This window comes from Malus sylvestris, chromosome 10, assembly GCF_916048215.2.
Source record: "Malus sylvestris chromosome 10, drMalSylv7.2, whole genome shotgun sequence".
In the NCBI taxonomy this organism is placed as follows: Eukaryota; Viridiplantae; Streptophyta; class Magnoliopsida; order Rosales; family Rosaceae; genus Malus; species Malus sylvestris.
In genome coordinates this window covers 40,888,953-40,910,145 of record NC_062269.1, presented here as the reverse complement: position 1 = coordinate 40,910,145, position 21,193 = coordinate 40,888,953, and the positions used below count along the sequence as shown (strand labels likewise).

The 21,193-nt window shown below is 38.5% G+C and overlaps 1 protein-coding gene, 1 long non-coding RNA gene and 1 pseudogene across 4 annotated transcripts; all 3 read left to right on the top strand.

Moving 5' to 3' along the window:
* Positions 1 to 2,302: 2,302 nt before the first annotated feature.
* Positions 2,303 to 8,772, top strand: LOC126585208 (uncharacterized). 3 transcript variants are annotated; one of them, XR_007610362.1, is made up of 3 exons: positions 2,303 to 2,535; positions 2,615 to 3,303; positions 8,603 to 8,772. It is a non-coding gene; the product is annotated as an uncharacterized LOC126585208 (long non-coding RNA). The 3 variants fall into 3 exon arrangements; XR_007610363.1 differs by lacking the exon at positions 8,603 to 8,772 and adding an exon at positions 8,379 to 8,591 and having other exon boundaries at positions 2,615 to 3,074; XR_007610361.1 differs by lacking the exon at positions 8,603 to 8,772 and adding an exon at positions 3,781 to 3,964 and having other exon boundaries at positions 2,615 to 2,721.
* Positions 8,773 to 14,624: 5,852 nt separating this feature from the next.
* Positions 14,625 to 17,694, top strand: LOC126585201 (cysteine-rich receptor-like protein kinase 26). Its single transcript, XM_050249622.1, has 7 exons — positions 14,625 to 15,601; positions 15,726 to 15,860; positions 15,951 to 16,081; positions 16,166 to 16,330; positions 16,511 to 16,812; positions 16,940 to 17,090; positions 17,197 to 17,694. Exons 1-7 carry the CDS (start codon positions 14,770 to 14,772, stop codon positions 17,533 to 17,535), a joined length of 2,055 nt encoding a protein of 684 aa, XP_050105579.1. The 5' UTR covers positions 14,625 to 14,769; the 3' UTR covers positions 17,536 to 17,694.
* Positions 17,695 to 17,887: 193 nt separating this feature from the next.
* Positions 17,888 to 18,977, top strand: LOC126585190 (cysteine-rich repeat secretory protein 38-like; annotated as a pseudogene).
* Positions 18,978 to 21,193: the final 2,216 nt, after the last annotated feature.

The window sequence follows — 21,193 nt, the reverse complement described above, 5'->3', positions numbered from 1 at the left end:
TATAACCTTGTTTTTAATTGAACATGTGCACAATTGGATTGGAATAGGTGCTACAAAATCATAGTAGGCATTTTCGAGGACTCATTTACCTTCATGAAGATTCTCGGCTAAGAATTATTCATGATGATCTCAAAGCTAGTTATATATATATTGAGTTCAAACCTAGTAATATATTGATAGATGAAGAAATAAACCCCAAAATATCAAATTTTGGCATGGCAAAGTTGTTCGTGCTTGATTGAACACAAGGCAACACCTGTCGAATTGTGGGAACCTTGTAAGTACTTGACGAGGTTACATGGCTTATATTATATTTATGTTAATCTATGTCAATAATCCACCAATATGTTAGTGACAAAAACAACATTATTCTTGTTTTTGATATGCAGTGGATATGTTGCTCTATAATATGCAATGAATGGACACTTTTTTGTTAAGTCAGATGTCTGTAATTTTAGTGTCTTAGTTTTGGAGACAGTAAGCAGACAGAAAAATAATTGCTTTCATCATGAAGAGAACATTGAAGATCTTCTAAGCTATGTAAGTACTTAAAATAATGTGCATATTGCAACCAAGAAATATAAGTAAATCCCCTAATAATATTTCTACAAATTTTACAATCGTTGCAGGCATGGAAATGGTGGTGTGAAGGGACATCTTCAAATCTTATAGATCGCACATTGTCTAATGGTTCAAGAAATGAAATATTGAGATGCATCCACATTGGGTTACCATATGTGCAAGAAAATATAGCTAATAGGCCAACCATGAATGCTATTGTTCTTATGCTTAATAGTTACTCAGTCACACTTCCGGTACCCTCACAACTAGCATTTTTCAGGCATGGTAGCGTTGGATCTGACATGTCTTTCGGATGGAACATTAGTTCAGAGGTGATGACAACTGAGTCGGATCGGTTAAGAGCAGCTCTGTCAAAGCACCAGAAAATTAGGTTTCATTTGATCACCGAAGTATATCCTGATTCCTAGATAGTTGTTTAAGATGGAACTGTTTTTTTTTTTTTTTTTTTTTGAAAGGTAAATTACATTTTACCACCTGTCACACTTTCAGTATCCTCCAAACCTGCATTTCATATGCAAAACAATGGTGAACCGGACATATCCACGATGACAGACTCCGATGAATCCAAAAACCTCCCCATCCTTGTGTCAAAAAATGAGCCTTCAAATATTACTGAACCATATCCTCGCTAGTTTTGAACCATATGGTTGTTGTGCGGAAGCGTCAAATATGAAACCAATAAGCTAATACAGCAAAATATGACAAGACAAATAATCCAAATGACACAAAGATTTATACTGGTTCGGCGTAAGCCTACGTCTAATTCAGAAACGACAAGGAAGTTCCACTAATATCAAAATGAAAATTACAAATAGAATTCAACTCTCAAACTCCAAAACTCACATACACACCCAATAACAAATGAAGAAGAAGAAAATACATAGTAAATCCTTCTCTCCCAAAAGCCACAAAATGTAGCACAATCTCTTTGAATGAATGATTGCACAAATAAATAATAGAAAAACAGCAGCCCTCCTTTTATTTTTTTCGGCTGCTCTCTCCTCTCTAATCTGCTAATGGCGGCTGCTGCTGCCTTGTAAAAAAACCCTATCCACACCCGTGGCTTTTCACATGGACCAAAAAAGCAAGGCCCCTTAAATTGGCTGCTGGGCTTACAAATGATAAAGGCCCAAATTAATTGAGCCACAAAACCAACAATGGTAGCATACTTTTTATACAATTCATCTTTTTGTATCTTGCTTCATGTTGGTGCTTGTTTTTAGTAAAATTGCTTCTCAGGTTATACAGTTATGCCTGTTTATTTCCATGGGGGTGTTATCTGTCTATCGACTATTGATCTCTGCTTTTGAACTGAAACCAAGTTACTCGATGAATAGAACTGGAATTACGATTCATTTTAGGCCAACTTGCACTATAAAAAGTTAACATATCAACGCACGAAAAGAATAGAAACTGGTTGCAAAACTCTTTATCTTATTTCATAGACACGAAAGAAAGATCACTACAAAATTGTCAAGAATGTTACCCCATGAAGCTATATATATTACAAGACTTAATTCCTAAGATGTAACACCCGCCCCCTAGTTGTAAAAATTTATGTTTGTAATTACCCCTAAATGCTTTAAATCTAGCAATTTGGTCCTTTTTGTCTACAAATCAGAATCTGAAAACATTGGATTCTTTCTCCCTCAAGCTGCCACGTGGCAGCATCACTCACCTCACTTCTCTCTCTGTCCCCCCCCACCCCCCCCACCCCCCGTGAACCCCCCTTCCTTCTTCTTCTTCGTTTCTGTCTATCCCGTCTCTCTCCCTCTCGGCTCTCTCTCATATCTCTCTTCTCTCCACCGCAGGCACACACACGCACACCATCTCCCCTGTGCGAGGAAGACCATCATCACCATCAATCTCATCCTTCTCTTTTCCTCTTTCCCGTGCTGCAAACCCAGAAAACCGGAAAAGGAATTCCGGCAAGATTTCCTATTTCCCGGTTAGGTAAGCCTCAAATCTTCCCTATTTCGTCCTAGAATCTTGTGGGTTGGGTTTTAATTGAGTTTTAAGTGTGTTTTTGGAGGTTTTTAGAACAAAATCACCTCGGGTGTAGGCACACCCATCTCCGGCGATTCCGAGGGTGTCGGGGGAGATTCCGGCCATCTCCGGTCGTTCCACGACGAAAGGAAGGTATATAGTTACTCCCCTCATCTTGCTCTTCGTTTTGATACCTAGATCGAGGTCTAGGGTTGCGTGTGGTGGTCGGCCGGAGCTGTTGAAGCTCCGGTGTTCTCCGGCGAAACCAGGCCCTCCAAGCCGTTTCTGAGTCAAGCGGGCCTTAGGCCCGTGTGGTGAGCCTAGCCCAATCCCCCTGTTTTTCTTTTGTTTTTAATTAATTAGTTTAGGACCTAAAAGGCCTTCAGGCCATTAGGATTAGGGCCCGTAGCCCTCTAGCCCAACCTAAAAACCTTTTTAAGGTTTTTATTTAGTTTCTGTTATAGAAATAAGGCCTTGGGCCATTTTCTATTTAGGGCATTAGGCCCGTGTGTGTGTGTATAGAACCAAGCAGATTAGGCCTTGGGCCAATCTGAGTTCCCAAACCCATTAACCCTTAGTTTAAAACCTAAAACCCCTAAGGCCCTTTCAGCCCAACCCAATCTAAGCCCAAATTTGACTTTGACCTTTGACCAGTTGACCTTGACTGTTGACTCGGTCAACTGTCAGAGTTGACTTTGACATTGACCGGTCAACGATCAACGTTGACTTTTCGGGGTTTCGTCCAGGACCTTTCATAGGCTAATTTCGACGTCCTGGACCCGTTTTTGAAGTCCGTTTTCTGAAATTCAATCGTTTGAATATAGTTTGACTAAAGGTACTCCTTTATGTAAATAGGTGCAATTATTAACGATGATTCCGCTATACCTTTTTGGTACAGCTTTGTACCATTGGTGTACGGTGAGTGAACCCCTTCTAAAAATGCATGTTTTAATAGTAGAAATGCATACATGAAAGGCATGATTTAATGATTACGTTTTATGAAACGCTTTGAGATAACCTGCTTACTAAGGCTAGTTTGAATTATTACTATTTTTCCTATAACCTATGTTCTTATAGAATATCCGATGGATGACGATATAATATTTAGAACATGTTTCGAACACCTCTTTATAGTATAGATGATGGATGACTTTATACTATGGAGTTGCTTTTCAATATATATATATGTTCAATAGTTTTGTATTTACCTAGTGGTCCTTTCTGCTAATGGACGTAGGGATAGATTTCGGTCCGTCCCGGGCAACAGTTTGGTGTTGGCATAGTGCCTGAAGTGTGTTTCCTCTAGCTATTTAGCACAGGGACGAGGAGCCGGCATGGGGCCTGAAATGTATTTTCCTCTGACTGCCTGCTTAGAGACGGGGAGTCAGCATGGGGTCTGGGGGTTATCGGACAACACGTGCCTATTCTGGTATTCGGGAAATATCGGGGTCGGGGTGTGTCAGATTGTTATCAGAGCGTGGTTTGTTCAGAGCATACTTAGGATCTTCTCTTACTCTAGTAATGTGTTGGTTTTGACATCATTTGGATGTCATGACTTCCGGATTTGGTGCCATTTGGTGTAGTTGTGCAAATCTTCTCTGTTTGAATTGTCACATTCTGGTTGAATTACAAGAATTCCTATCGGGATTATGCCTCATCGGTGACGTGTTTGAATTGTTGGACGACTTTCAACATCGGATCGATACTCTACGACGTGCATTCCCTGGGAATGACGGGTATAGTCGGTGTTACTTAGAAGCGACATGTTTTAGAAATCTCAATTTGAGGAAGTCTGGTCAAGATCAGCTGTAGATCCGAAATGGCGATGCCACTCTGCAACATGCGTTCCCTAGGAAATGGCGAGCAGAGTCATATCTCTTGGAAATTGTTCGAAACATTTGAAGTGCGTGTTAGAGAAAGCGAGTAAGTGCTAGTTGTAATGACGACTAGTAAGTGGTAGTTAGTGGGAGCAAATCAATATTCTCAGACTTATTACCACTGAAGAAATTCGTGTGAATCTTTATAACAATTCTCGACGATTGTTCTATCGATAACCTTTTTTATTACTCCAATGACGAAGTCAAGTTCCTTAACTTTTGACCGTCAGCTTTACATCAAATTCTTCGAGTGTTGACTTCGTTTACATTAATTGCTTTTCTTGGGAAACTCCCCGGTAGCAGACGATATTCTTATTCATTCCCCAAAATGGAGTTGCGATTCTTGTTGTTGTAGTTAGACTTGGATGATGAAGATCCAATCTTGTTTGGATAATTAGACTCCTTGAACTTCACCTGGGTTTGGTACTCGGTGGTAAAACCCTAGCGCCTTGTCCACGAACTTTTCGGTAGAGGTGAACTTAGCCTCTTGTTTGTAGCTCAACTGACTAATGTTCTTGTCCATTAACTGTTCAACCTTGTAATTTTTAGTGTAATGGCTTAAGACTCTACCATATTCCTCATTGTACGAAGATCGAACTTTACTCTGAACTTCTCTGGACTCATTGAGCCTTGGTTTGCTCAGAGGCATCATTTTAAGGTAGCCAATCGTGTCACTGCATGCGTACTCAGGCTGTTTTGTATCTTTCTTCTTCGTCATTCTGTTGATTTAGAGGTTATATGTTTAATTTTCGAACTTTGAAGCAGCTCTCACAAAGTATCGTGAATTGCGAAATGTTTTTGGCCTTGTTAAATCTTATTAACAGTTCTTAACTATTCTTGATCTTAGACCTGTTTCCCTTTTTGGCTAAGAAACCCATCAACCTTATTGTGATGATTAGCCAAATAATCATAAACAGTGACTTCTATTTCTGCATCTTCATTTCCTTCGCTTGTTTGTTTCTCAATGTGAACTGGATCATGCCGGGACATTACACGAAGGGTGTAAAAAAAAAAAAAAAACGTTTGTTCTCGGCGTGGTTTCTCGTTCAAATTGCAATATCTTGTACTCTAGACTTAATGGACTTGTTTTGATCCTTAAATTCTTGAAGGTTCTTTCGGCCTTCTCGACATGGTTTCTCGCTCAATCAGTGAGAAATTCACAATCGATCGATTCGGTGGAAGTGTGCGATTAATTCTTATCGAGTTGGACATGAATGTTAGGGGCATAATCTTTTCACAAACTTACCAAACTTACCAAACTTACCAGAAAGAGTTCCACGTGGGTGTGAAGTTTGAGCCGTCTTTTGGTAAGGGACTAGTGAAGATTGTAGTGCATATGATCAGCAGATTGCATCACTATCTTCACGCTGAATTGAATGGTCACCATTCATTATCTTGCTGCAATTTATCGCCATCATATCTTACTCTGGTAGACCTTTTCGATGATGTGATGTGTTCGCCTCAATGCAGCTTTCCACTACCTCTCACCAGGATCTATTAGTTCGAGAGCACGTAGGCGTGAGGTTCGAGCGATCTTTTAGTAAGAGTTGGTTGAAGGTTTTAGTACTAAAGGTCAGCATATTGTATCACCATCTTACTAGAATTCATAGGCATCACATCGGTTATTTTCCAATGATATGTGTTCGTCTCAACGCATCTTTCCACTGATTCACTTCCGAACCTTATTTTGTGAGTACGTGGTTGTCGAAACACTTCTAGTAGATCTGTTTGGTGCATTCTGAGATGGCACTACAGCACGGTCGAGGCGAGAATTGGATAATCTTTACACTTTTCTCAAAAGTTGTGTGCTCTCTTTGGTTGTTAGGATGATCAATTGCGAGTTCTTCTTTCCACCAAATTTGGCCTTGTTTGACTAGAAATCTGCAACTAAGCAAAAATGGAGAGCTGGATTAAGCACTACAACAGCTCCCTAGAGATACCACTTGTTGGGAAAGATGACTTTTTGTTTTCTGCTTACTTGGCTCGAGCTTTTGGGTCTACTACTAACATGGTAGCCACTTCTCTTAAATCCTAAGGTACGGTTTTCGAAGGGGTTATTTACTGGTGAAACATTGGAGTAGTTGGCCACATTTGGAAGAATTGAGGATGATATGATGCTTGGTGCTGGATAAAGTTTTACGACAACAGTTTTTGGTTTTGTTTGATTTGGGTATGGCACTGTTGCGACATGGTACTAGAGTTTCTACATGTAACATTGGTTAGCAGATGAGTATTGTGAACTGGTATTCGGATGATTGAATTTACGACATGTGAAATTGTGCACCCTCAAGAAATTACTGCTTGCTTACCGAGACAACAAATGTGTGATCGATATCGCGGGCGGCCGACTGTGGTATTGAAAACTTATTCGTTGGGTTCATTGAGCAAGTGAGCAGAAAGATCTATCTACGACACCTGATACAGTTTTGGATTTGTTATTCTTGGGACTCGATCCAAAAACACATCTATTCTTGGAATACGTGAGGTTACGAATTCTTGGGCGAGACCTTTTCTCATTTTTCAATCTTAGTTTTCAGTATAAGTATTTTAACTTCCTTTACTTTAGTTATTGTTTTTGTCATTTCAAATGTTCTGGGAAAGTGTTTTTCATTTTCAGTTTTAAGTTCAGCACGAGTTTTCAACCTATATGTTAGTATATATCTATTTTTGACGCTATAGTATTTTGCGTATTTATTTTTGACCTTACGTCAATATATGTTTTCGACTTTATATCTTATTAAAGTATGTTTTCTACTTTTACACTGATGGGAAAGAAAGTAAGAGCTTGGAGGAATGATAGAGGATTTTGCAACCCGCTCGCGACGGTGTGGCATATTCTCTTTGATGCATCCACTCTGACTTGATTTCTCTTATTACATATATTCTTCTTACTATTTTCGAGTATTTCAGTGTAGCAAGTGATTTTAAATTTCGGGGACGAAATTTTTATAAGGGGGTAGATTGTAACACCCGCCCTTTAGTTATAAAAATATATGTTTGTAATTACCCCTAAATGCTTTAAATCTAGCAATTTGGTCCTTTTTGTCTACAAATTAGAATCTGAAAACATTGGATTCTTTCTCCCTCAAGCTGCCACGTGGCAGCACCCCTTTCACTCACCTCAATTCTCTCTCTGTCCCCCCTCCCCCCGTGAACCCCCTTCCTTCTTCTTCTTCTTCTTCGTTTATGTCTGTCCTGTCTCTCTTCCTTTCGGCTCTCTCTCATATCTCTCTTCTTTCCACCGCAAGCACACACACACACACCATCTCCCCTGTGCGAGGAAGACCATCATCACCATCAATCTCATCCTTCTTTTTTCCTCTTTCCCGTGCTGCAAACCCAGAAAACCAGAAAAGGAATTTTGGCGAGATTTCCTATTTCCCGGTTAGGTAAGCCTCAAATATTCCCTATTTCATCCTAGAATCTTGTAGGTTGGGTTTTAATTGAGTTTTATGTGTGTTTTTGGAGGTTTTAAGAACGAAATCACCTCGGGTGTAGGCACACCCATCTCCGGCGATCTCGAGGGTGTCGGGGGAGATTTCGGCCATCTCCGACCGTTTCACGACAAAAGGAAGGTATATAGTTACTCCCATCGTCTTGCTCTTCGTTTTGATACCTAGATCGAGGTCTAGGGTTGCGTGTGGTGGTCGGCCGGAACTGTTGAAGCTTCGGTGTTCTCCTGCGAAACCAGGCCCTCCAGGCCGTTTCTGAGTCAAGTGGGCCTTAGGCCCGTGTGGTGAGCCTAGCCCAATCCCCCTAACCCATTTGTTTTTCTTTTGTTTTTAATTAATTAGTTTAGGACCTAAAAGGCCTTCGGGCCATTAGGATTAGGGCCTGTAGCCCTCTAGCCTAACCTAAAAACCTTTTGAAGGTTTTTATTTAGTTTCTGTTATAGAAATAAGGCCTTGGTCCATTTTCTATTTAGGGCATTAGGCCCGTGTGTGTGTGTGTATAGAACCAAGCAAATTAGGCCTTGGGTCAATCTGAGTTCCCAAACCCATTAACCCTTAGTTTAAAACCCAAAACCCTTAACCCTCTTTCAGCCCAACCCAATCCAAGCCCAAATTTGACTTTGACCTTTGACCAGTTGACCTTGACTGTTGACTCGGTCAACGGTCAACGTTGACTCGATCAACTATCAGAGTTGACTTTTTGAGTTAACTTTTCGGGGTTTCGTTCAGGACCTTTTATAGGCTAATTTCGACGTCCTGGACCCGTTTTGGAAGTCCGTTTTCTCAAATTCAATTGTTTGAATATAGTTTGACTAAATGTACTCTTTTATGTGAATATGTGCAATTATTAACGGTGATTCCACTATACCTTTTTGGTACAGCTTTGCACCATCGGTGTACGATGAGTGGACCCCTTCTAAAAATGCATGTTTTAATAATAGAAATGTATACATGAAAGGCATGATTTAATGATTATGTTTTATGAAACGCTTTGAGATAACATGCTTACTAAGGCTAGTTTGAATTATTACTATTTTTACTATAACCCATGTTCTTATAGAATATCCGATGGATAACGATATAATATTTAGAACATGTTTCGAACACCTCTTTATAGTATAGATGATGGATGACTTTATACTATGAAGTTGCTTTTCAATATATATATATGTTCAATGATTTTGTATTTACCTAGTGGTCATTTCCGCTACGGGACATAGGAATAGATTCCGGTCCGTCCTGGGCGATGGTTTGATGTTGGCATAGGGCCTGTAGTGTGTTTCCTTTGGCTATTTAGCACAGGGACTGGGAGCCGGCATGGGCCCTGAAGTGTATTTTCCTCTGACTATCTGCTCAGAGACAGGGAGCCGACATGGGGCCTGGGGGTTATCGGACAATTCACTAGTGATTATTATATATACAAGTTATGATTTGAGACATTGCACGGCATGCTAGGTTTTGGAAAACCTATGTTTATCATTATATATGTGTTTTCATAAAACCTGGGGGTTAGTATGTTGATAACTGTTTTACTATTTATATATCAAATTGGTCCACTCATGTTTGTTTTGCGCCCCCTTCATGACTTAGAATCGAGGCATACAATCCTGACATCCAGGCACTTCCGCATCGGTATCTTCGAGTCCTCTCGGTGTAGGACCCACTTCTGTGTTCATTCAATATTTATATTAATTCTTTTAGTGTTCTAGATTAGATGTGTGCTCTGAACACGTTCCTTAAATGCATAGTCCTTTTTATTTTACATTTATAAGTTTTATCTATCCCTTGTTTTCAGCATTTGCACTCAATAAATGGCTTTCGTCACCCTCGGGTGTCGGCCAACACGTGCCTATTCTGGTATTCGGGGAATATCGGGGTCGGGGCGTGTCATAAGAAGATACACGATGTGTATTTCTGAACACCTAATTTTGTAACAAAGGGGAGAGCAATATTTTAAGCTCTGATAACAAATAATTAAGAAAGTAAGTGATCATAATCTTTATCTTAAGTATGTAATAAGTTGTGGCTAGACCATTTTATAAAAAAAAACCTCGGCAGTACGGGGAAAAATTATGGCTAGACCATCATTTGTTGGTTATGAACCAAATAGTCGTATGAAATGATCAGTGATATCAATATTAATATTAAAATATTCAGACGTTGAATTTATTGATATTTCCATGGAAACCAATTCTTTTCATCCTTAAATTTGTGACCACAAACTGGGAGAAGAAGGTTCAAACCGGACCCACCAAAGACAAACCTTTTCCAAGAGGCGTGAAGACTAAATATTAATATGAAGATGTAATTATTGAAAGTCTGATGGAAAAAACCAAGAACGAACAAAGTTTGGCTGAAATATGCACCCAGAAAAGAAAAGGGCTTCATTTCCACACGACTCTACGCTCCTGTCCATTCATGATGACGTCTCAACCATGACTTACATGAAGAAGAAGACGACAAAGATTAAACAGTCAATTTTCAATCCCCAAGGCCACATTTTTTTTTAAAGAACTTTAACGAAAAGTTGTGACATCTGTTTTTTTTTTAAGGAACTTTAATGAAAAATTTTTAATACTGTTCATTTTAATGAAAAACCACATTTTTACATTAAAAAATCAATCATGGTACTATTCACTTTGCTCTTTATTTTGTCATTATCGTTAAAATTCAAAATTTTTCAACTTTTTTTATTAGTTTTCTTTTTTTTTATGGGATTTTTCTTCTTTCAAGTGCGAACGTCAACAAAATTATCATAAACTGCATATTTAGGTGATACTAGCAAAAACGTCCACGTTCCGCTGCCGGGAATGCCACAAGAATAATCTTATACGATCTAATTGTTTTTGTTACTCCTAGTTCTTTTTGGCATCGTGTGCAAAACAAAACGTAAACTCCAAGCAACAAATTGATAGCTGAGAAGAAACAAATGACCGCATAAATTAAATTTCAAATTTCCATCACACCAATATGAATCTGAATTAAAAGACGGTTCCCAAAACTCAATACCTCCAAGATTTGTGATTCCCCAAAACCCCCAAATGCATATATTCATATCCAGGCGAAACTAAATTTGTACCTAAAAACATTCAAAAGTAAATTACATTGACAATGTCAACCGAAATCAGTAAAGAAGAGCAATATTAGCAAACATGGAGTACTACCTCAGAAGGAATCCCGTTTTCGATAGTGTTCTGCTCGCTTATGAACCCTATAATGGCTACACAGATGCCATCCAGAGTCTCCAGGGTGAAAATATCGAATCTTTTACTTATTGGTGCAGACGAAAACTCTCTCCTAGCTTCGTGCCTGAAATTCAACATAACAATTAACAATAATTCCTGCAAAAACAGAATTATAAAAAATAAGAACTCAAAATTATTAAATTACAGAAATTAACAATCACGTCGGAAAACTTGAACCCTCCCGCAATCAGTCCTTGGTTGATACCCAGGTTCTGGTTCACAACTAAATTAAAAAACATTCACATAATCATGAGACATCATTCCAACTCATTTCATAAGCCCACAAGAAAATCTAAAATGAAACTATGATTTCCACCACAAATAAGTTGGAATTCTCTACTGTCACCACCCTGTTTTCCCTGCCCAGAAATTGGAAGAATCCAATCTTGGACCCATATTCTCACACTAAATAGCAAAAAAAATTCTAAAGTTTTAAGAAATTGGGAGCCAAAATTCCATAATTAACCAAAACAAAGAAAAATATCTAAAACCCAGATTTGAAAACATAGAAATAAACATATATGCCACTCGCCATTTCAATGGCTTTTGGTTCTGTAAGGTTATCTATTTGACTTCTGCAGGGTATACGAAACCAAGTGTAAAATAAATGGAGCATGTTCAGAAAATTGTTAACTACATTGTAATATTTGGGAATTGAAAGAAAATCAACAAGAAAGATGAAGAGAAGAAAGATCAATACAGAGAGTTTGAGAGACAGAGAGTTTAGAGAGAGAAATAGGATTTGTATTAACTAACTCAAATGAAGATTACACATACTGTTTATATAGAAATCCTAACTACTTTAACCAAATACTAACTACCTAACTATATTACTAATTGTATTACATTTTCACCCTTAATAAAAATAACCTAGATGAAAACCCAAAAAATCAAAAGAAAGAAGACCAAAAAAAAAAAATACATGTTCCTAAATTTCTTGTTGAGGTTTTATCAGAAATTTGTAAATCAAATTAAATTCCAAAACAATCAGAGCATACAAATTTAATAACCCAAAAAGTTAATGAAACCAAACCTATTTCAATTCCAATATAATCCAGAACACCAAATTCGCTTACCTTAGTCAAGCGGGTTTTGGAAAACGTTGCGCAGACCGGTGGTGCAAGAAGATACACATGTTTGTTGTGGCACCCTTCGTTGGATTTGGGTGAAGTGGTGGCAGTGGTTGCGGTGGTCTGGGTGAACTGGTGGAGAAGCAAGCGGTGGTTTTGTCGTTCAGAGTGTTTGAAAGTAAGGGTGGGTTCAAAAAATCGAAAACCGAAAAAAACCGAACCGAACACTGAACCGAAACCGAAAAAACCGAACCGAACACCGAACTGAAACCGAAAAAACCTAACCAAACAAAAAAACCGAACCGAATTGAAAAAATCGAACCGAACCGAATTCTTTTGGTTCGGTTTCGGTTTCAATGGTCTAGAAACCGAACCGAACCGAATTAATTAAATTAATATTTTTTTATATTTTATTTATTTAATTATCTGTTTTGGATATGATTTTCACTGTGCTCTTGGAAGATCAATCAATGAATCAAATGCTGATGGCTGTCATGCCTCTTTTATGTTTTCAGGGGGAACCTGGTTTCCTTGCTTCCCAAGTACTTATTTCTTGACGTGGTCATTTATATCATCTAATCAATCATCTTACATTATTATCATTATGTTTGGCAGGACCGACTTCATTTGCACCTGTAATTGGACAGGCCATGACCATTGTTGAGGAGAGTGGTGGCCAATACCATGTCTTGTTCATAATTGCAGATGGCCAGGTAACTTGCTTATTCTTGTTATACTTAGTGAAGTATGCAATTAAAGTGTCAGACATGCGCCTTTTGGTTTTAGAGTCTAGCACAGTTCAGGAGTGGGCTTCATATTTTTAGTTTCAAAACACACTAATGGTCACTGCTCTAAATGAATCATGAAAAACTTTATCAGTTAAGAAGTCGGTCAGACATGCGGGTTATGCTATAATAATAGCATCTTCTTTAGATCTGTTAATGGTGGCTGCACTAGCTGCTACTTAGATAATAAGTCGTGTAACGAGCTTTGCTTATCCTTGCTCTCATGTTTTACGATGGCTTGCAGGCTGAGCCCTCAGGAACAGAACACGGGGAATGAAATGGTTGAATTGTTGTGAAAAATTTACTGTAAAATTGGATGAGTAAAAAGGGAATGAAATGGTTGAATTTTACTGTGAAAAACCGAACCGGACCGAAACCAAACTGAAAAAAACTGAAACAAAAAAAAACCAAAGAAAAATCGAACTGAACCGAACCGAACATTAATTTCGGTTTGGTTTCCGGTTTCGGCCAAAAACCGAACCGAACGGAACCGAACCCACCCCTATTTGAAAGTGTTGAAAAGAGTTGAAAGATGAGGAAAGCACACGTAAGATGGCAACACCAGCGCACAATCATATAAAAGCAACACGTGACCCATGCCCTTTTTCGTCATTTCACCTGGACCGGTATTTGGCTTTGGATCCAAATTAAAATTAGAACTTAGGTTGGAATTGATTTTTCGGGTTGGGAAGAGGTCAAATAGGTTTTAGGCCATAGGGGGGTGGGGGGCAAAGTAGGTTTTAGGCCATAGGAGCGGGGTGGGGGGTGGGGGGTGGGGGCGGGGGTTAAAGTAGGTTTTAGGCGATAGGTTTGGAGTTAGCCCAAGTTTCTTACATTCAATGTACGACATTTCAAAGATTTTTTTGGCACCCGAAAATCACTTTTGCCTGCTATTACTTTTGTAAGGATTGACATATGTACAAAAGAAAACTAATGAAAAAGGTTTGAAAACTTTAAATTTTAACGATAAAGACAAAATAAAGGGTAAAGTGAATAGTACAATGTTTGACTTTTTAGTGTAAAAATATGATTTTTTGTTAAAGTGAACAGTACCACGGGTTTTTCGTTAAAACTCCCTGGCCCGCAACAGCATACTGCGCATACTTAGTGTTGAGAGTTGTCCCACATCGGTGATGAACAAAGTTTATTATGTGCTTATATGGTATTGGGTTACTCCTCATATAGCCAATTGGTTTTATGGTGGAACCTCAATTTCATCATGGTATCAAAGCGGGTTGTCCTCGTGTGAAGCCAAACGGTCACACGCACTTCACTTCACCAAGTTGTTGTCCACGTGTAGGCTTGAAAATCCGCCACAAGTACGGAGGTGGGTTGAGAGTTTTCCCACATCAATGAGGGACAAGATTTGCTATATGCTTATATGGTTTTAAGCTACTCCCTATATCATCAATTGGTTTTATGATGGAACCTCAATTTCATCATTTAGTAGCCTAATTAGTCAATTGGCATAATTTTTCAACTGATTTTTCTAAATATCGTGTATTCAAGCGGCGGCTATCAATGTCGTTACCTATTTATATTTATCTGTACTTTTGGTTTCTTCCAATTTATCTGTACTTTTGGTTTCTTCCAGTGTAGGTGGGTTGATTATATAGAAGGTGCAATCAACGCTAGCCACCATTTGAACGAGTAGATTATTTGATACGCTTCTACCAAACGTGGGATTTTTTCCATCCATCCACCCACATCCTAACATAATTATATTGAGCCACAAAACCCCAACCGTGTTACTTCGGACTTGAGCAGGAGAAATGGATTGCTCGAGATCATTGCTTTTCTTCGTTCTTCCTAGTATCTTCAACCTTCTAGCTCCCACCCTGGCTCAATTCGACAATCGCACCTGCACTAGCGCAGCTGAATACTGCTGGATATGTTCTGATACTGCAGGCAACTACACACCAGGTGATATGTACCATTCCAACCTCCAGAGGATCTTCTCCTCCTTCTCAGACACCCGAAGCAGCTCTGGGTTCTACAATTCTTCAGCGGGACAAGACTCCAACAAAGTCAATGCCATTGCATTATGCAGAGGAGACCTTGCACTTGGCGATTGTCGCACTTGCGTCAACGAGTCCAGTCACATTCTCTTGCATAATTGTTCAAATCATAAGGAAGCAATCCTATGGGGAGAGCGTTGTATGGTTCGATACTCGTACAACGTAATATTTGGTATTGAGCAAAAGGTCCCAACTAAGTTTTTGCCTGGCCCAAATTTAGCTGAAAACGCTCAACAGTTTGAGGTGGTACTCAATCCTTTGTTGGGTATTTTAAGTGAGAAAGCTGCATCAGGGGATTCTCTTAAAAAATTTGCGGCAGGACATGCAACTGTCCCGAATGCCGAAACAATATATGCATTTGCCCAGTGCACTCCAGATATAAACCAGCAAAACTGCAGCAATTGCCTCAAAGATTCCGTCTCAATTATTCCGGGATGTTGCGGTGGAAAAAAAGTAGGAAGAGTTCTTAAACCCAGCTGTGATTTAAGGTACGAGGATGGTCTTTTCTTCGATCCTTCCGCTGCTTCGTCAATAAATATTTCAGATCCATCAGCACCAGCAGGTCCAGCACCAGCACCCAAAGGAGGTATGCTAGTATTGAAATGAATTGCTATTTCAGGTCCCCTGCATATGCTTAAACGCAGTCGATGCCTTACAATTATGTGGTGTGATTCTTGATAAAACTACGCATGTGATTTACAATATTTCAGAATCAAATAAGAGTAATACAAGAGAAATTGTAATCATCATCACTGTGGTTTTGGTTGCCATCGCTATTATCACGAGCAGCACATGTATTTTATTAAGAATGAGGAAAAGAAGAGTAAAATTACTTGAAGTTGAAGGTAATAAGTTCAACATGTTTTATCGTCACACTCTGATCATTAAAATGCATTTATCTCATCCAAAGTTTGGGAACATTTGTTATTTTTCAGATCGCAAGAATTCAGATCAAGTTAATTTGGTGGAGTCGTTGCAATATGACTTCGAAACCATAAAATCTGCAACAGATGACTTCTCTGATGCAAATAAGCTTGGACGAGGTGGATTTGGAGCTGTTTACAAGGTAACAAATCAAATAAATTCCACAAGACAGATGACACTTAACAATTGTTTCCTTATCATTTTTTTTTTCCTGTCAAACATTCAGGGAAGGCTATTTAATGGGCAACTTATAGCCGTGAAAAGGCTGGCTAATAATTCTCAACAAGGCGATCGTGAATTTAAGAACGAGGTCGAGTTGCTTGCTCAGCTTCAACACCGGAATCTAGTAAGGCTCCTTGGATTTTGCTTGAAAGCAGATGAAAGACTCCTTGTTGGTCATATATTTTATAGTAATTTCTATAATAAAAAAAAAAAAAGCTACTTTTATCACATTTCTATCATCATTTGTACCAAATTTCTAATAGAAATGAGACCCACATGTGTTGGTGAGCTCTACCTCTATTAGAGATATGATACAAATATTGATGGTATAAATATGTGCTAAGTGTAGCATTACCCATTTCTTATAGATAAAAAAATCTCATATTTCATTCTACGTAAACAATTTTTATTAGACCCCAACAATCATGTGCATTTGGATTGGGAAACACGTTACAAGATCATACGAGGCATTGCTCGAGGGATCCTTTACCTTCATGAAGATTCTCGGGTCCGAATTATTCATCGTGATCTCAAAGCAAGCAACATTTTGTTAGACGAAGATATGAACCCCAAAATTGCTGATTTTGGTATGGCCAGATTGTTTGTTATTGATCAAACTCAAGGAGATACAAAGACAATTGTGGGAACCTAGTAAGTAACATTGCAAGATATCTTACACTTTAGTTTTGTGCTTTGATTACAGTGGAATTTAAAAAAAAATTCAAGTTTTCATTACAAAAGAAACGTACATTCTTATAACCTGAATATTATCTCGCAGTGGATATATGGCTCCAGAGTATGCAATTCATGGACGTTTCTCTGTCAAAACTGATGTCTTCAGTTTTGGTGTGTTAGTTCTTGAAATTATTAGTGGTAAAAGGATTAGAAGTTTTCGATATGGTGAAAATGAAGAGGACCTTTTAAGCTATGTGAGTATGAGCATGATCAAGTTGGTTATTCCCTCTTTTGCCTGCCAAAGAAAAATTAACTAGTTGTAAGAATTTTCCTTTTAACTATATTGTTGAACTTTTATAGGCCTGGAGAAATTGGATGGAGGAAACACCTCAAAATATCATAGATCCTACGTTGACGACAAGTTCAAGAACTGAAACAATGAGATGCATCCACATTGGTTTACTTTGTGTGCAACAAAATGTGGTTGACAGACCGACGGTGGCTTCAGTTGTATCCATGTTTAATAGTCATTCTCTCACACTTTCCGTGCCCTCACGACCTGCATTTTATTTGCAAGACAACGATCGATCAGACATATTGTTGACGAGATTGACTGATCAGTCTGATGAATCGAAAAGTAGCTCCGTCTACGTGACGCAAAATGAGCCTTCAAATATTACTGAACCATATCCTCGCTAGTGATGACTGATGAACCATATGGGAACACATATATTAAGGTTTTCTTTTTTTTTTTTTTTTTTTTTTTTTGGTAGCACAAGTCACTTTCTTGTATTCTTGCTTCAAAGTTGGTGAGTTTATTCTTGTAGCTTATATTTATAGAAAACTTTTACAGTAAAACTAGCGGATGTTTGTTCCCTCTCCTAATCAATTATTATGTTTTCTGAATTAGTCATAGAAAAGAGAAAATCACGTTGAATATGTCAACGAAAATTATGAGAGCCTTTCAAGGATTCCTCCTATTATTTAACGTCAATATTCATGCATGCCTTTTGCACCACTAATTCAACAATCTTCAACCATCCAGCAAGCAAAGATGTCACTTGATCTCCATCACTAAAAAACCACCTTAATTATTTCTAATTATGTTCCTTTTGCACCACCAGTTCAGGAACTGTTAGGGATTCGATCAAACAAATTAAGATGTCATTAGTTAATTTTCGTGGTCCCACCCTAATAATTGTATCCCTTTCATTCATTGGCCTATTCAAACTTGTTATCTGTTCCAATTCGATTCACTACATCCACCACTTCAGCTCCTTAGAAGTTAACAAAGCCCAAAACGGCCCCTTCCAAGACAACGTTAACAAACTCCTCTCCGAACTCTCCTCTAAATCCTCGGGCACCAGCTTCTTCAACTCCACCTCCGGACACAACGACAAAAAAGTGTACGGCCTGTACCTTTGTCGAGGTTCTGTCAAGTCCGGAGACTGCCGCGACTGCATTGACTCCGCTGCCAAGAACCTCAAACAAAATTGCACCAACAACAGGGAATCTATCGTTTGGTATGAGGAAATGCATGTTGGGATATTCGAACCGCTCCATCTCTGCCACAGAGGAGGAGCTTCCATAGCGATATCGGTGCAGTGTGAACAAAGTGTCAAACAAAGACTAGTTTAATCCGAGCTTGTTGAGTTTGATGAATGGTCTTGTGGACAGAGATGTTGGCAATACCACACCAATTTATTTTGCAACCGGGGATGACAAGAAAGGCAACGGATGGACGTCGATATATTGTTTGATGCAATGTACTCCGGACATAAATGGGACTGACTGTCAAAGGTGTTTGAGGGCAGGTATCGGTGGGTATCAGGAGACTTGTGAGGTGAGGGAAGAACATGGGGTATGATTTTTTCGCCAAGCTGTCAGGTGAGGTACGGGCCTGACCTCTTCTACGGGGAAGGAAAGCCAACCAAAAGTGGTGGTAAGTATTATGATTAAAATGATGATCAATTTAATTAACTAATTAGTATTATGTTGATTAGGTTTTGGCTTGATATTATTAATATCGAGTACGTACGTACAATTCCATATGTGCATGCAGGAACAGGGAAGAGAAAATCTTTCGTTGATGTTAGAGTCACCGTCAAGCTGTTGTGGCGGTACTCTGGCTTATTGGTTAATCTGGGGGCATGATAGGGATGCCAAAGAGAAAGCCATGCATGCATGTCAAGAAAGCGCTTCCCATTTCACCTAGAGTTGCTGTGGTCTGGGCGAGCGTTGGGCCATGCACGTCTGGGATGATCCTCTGCGGCACCCACGCAGCAATTTTTAAGGAGTATTTACCCTAAATGGAGTATGGTTAGAGCCAGACACAGTTGTATTTAAATGTGTTTAGGGCCTTGGGCCGGCCAATGTACTCTGCAAAAAGAAGTATATTTTTCGTACATTTAATTTTGTTTAGAAATTTAGGTTAAACTCCATAATCATGCTAAATTTTTATATTAGACGTGATTATCTGACTATAATATTTTTTTTATGAAGTATGACCACAATATAATGGAATCTTCACCGTAGCACATAGTTTTTTTATTTTTTATTTTTTAAAAGACCAGCTGGTGGTTTCTTTATGGTAATCTACCATTCCAGGGATCAGAAAGACTCACATAGGCATTTCAGCTTCCTTTTTACCACCATCGTGTGGTTTAGCCACACTAGGAATCAAATTCAACACGAGCCCCATAGAATATGGGCCTAGAGTTCGTCCCCACACTATTCTATAATTTTCATGATTTAAGTGAAGTTTTTTTAAGCCGCTTAAGTGAAAATGCAACATATAGATATCTATAGAAAATATGAGAGAATAGGGCCGGTGGTTTCGAATATACAGACAAATTAATACTATATTTTAGGATATCGTATTAACAAATTTTAGGGGTACTGATGATAACACAGGCTTATTTTCAATCGCTCATTCAGTCTTCTCTTTGAAACTTCGGTGCTAGACCAGGAAAAAAAAAAAAGAAATTAAAACTCTCTTGATGGAACAGGCTGTTTCTTTCTCTTTCTTTATTGACTAACTCATTCACTCTTATATACATCTATACGTTCATTTTTACTCTCACACATTTTCTTTACTCTCTCTTGCCATGTTGAACAATTTGGAAATTGAAAGAAATGGTAGAAAGAAAAATTGGAAGAATTGTATCAGAAAAGTGAGTTTTGTGTGGATGTTTGAACAAATACATAGGTATTTATAGAGTTTTTGGGTGAATTTTGAGTTAAATAATTTTTTTTATTATTTTAGCCGTTGGATTTAAATTTCGGCCGTTAGATCTTCTTTTTACCGTTAGATTTGATAATATTCGAACTCAGCCGTTAGATTCAATGTATTTTAAAAATACATTTTTAAAATAAAAAAAAAACAAAATTTGAATATGGACCGTTGGATCAACCAACAGTCCAAAAATCTCAGCCGTCAATTGATGAAAAGAGTCGTTGGGCTCATGACGGTGGTAGACAGCAGCCCTGACAGTGGACCTTGTCTGGCGTTGAAGGCCTCAACCTTCGTGGGGCGAGTTGGGCGTGTGATCAGGCTGAGAGTGGGCTGGGTTTGGGCGAGTCCACGCATTTTTGGGCTAATTCTTAAGGGGGGTATTTGGCTTTGGTTTAGCATTTGACCTTTGGGGTGGGGTGGAATAAATGGAGAAATTTGGCCATGATTGATTTTTGTCCAGGGGAGAAAAATAAACCAAGAATTAAACGCACTCGCATACAACTTTTTGGCTGTGGTCGTACTGTGTGGACCAATAAGTGTCCAAACTAAATAGTTCCTGAGAATATATTTTACATGGTAATACTCAATCACATACCTCTTTTGACCGCAGGCTCTTGGATTTGCCAAATTGGCTATTATAAAGAGATACCCTTTTAACGCAACAACAAGTATTTTGATTAATCAAACCTCATTTATTTTAGCAAGTGAAATGCTGACATATGTCATTTCGGTGAATTAATGACTCTAGTCTTGTTGCATTCTCAATATATACTCGGGTTATGGAAGACTAAACGTAATTTTGGTAATGTTTTAATCCTCTGAAAATTAATACTTTAAAAACTATTTTAGGACTAAATTTTCATCTCTAACCATGCAAAGTTCCATAAAAGTTATATTTTATTACTTTTTAAGGCCAAACTTAAATTGTCATGAAGCTATATATTGTCTGCCTTAGAATCGAACTTAAAATATTTCTTTTAATCCAATTCCCTTTAGCACTTTGGTTGAAAACTATTTTGTCAATTTGTTGCCGATAGCTCTTGGCCGAAGATGATGGCCTGATTCAAGCTTTTCACAAATGGCCGTGCTTTCCATGAGAATTAAGTGGACCTTTCAACTCAC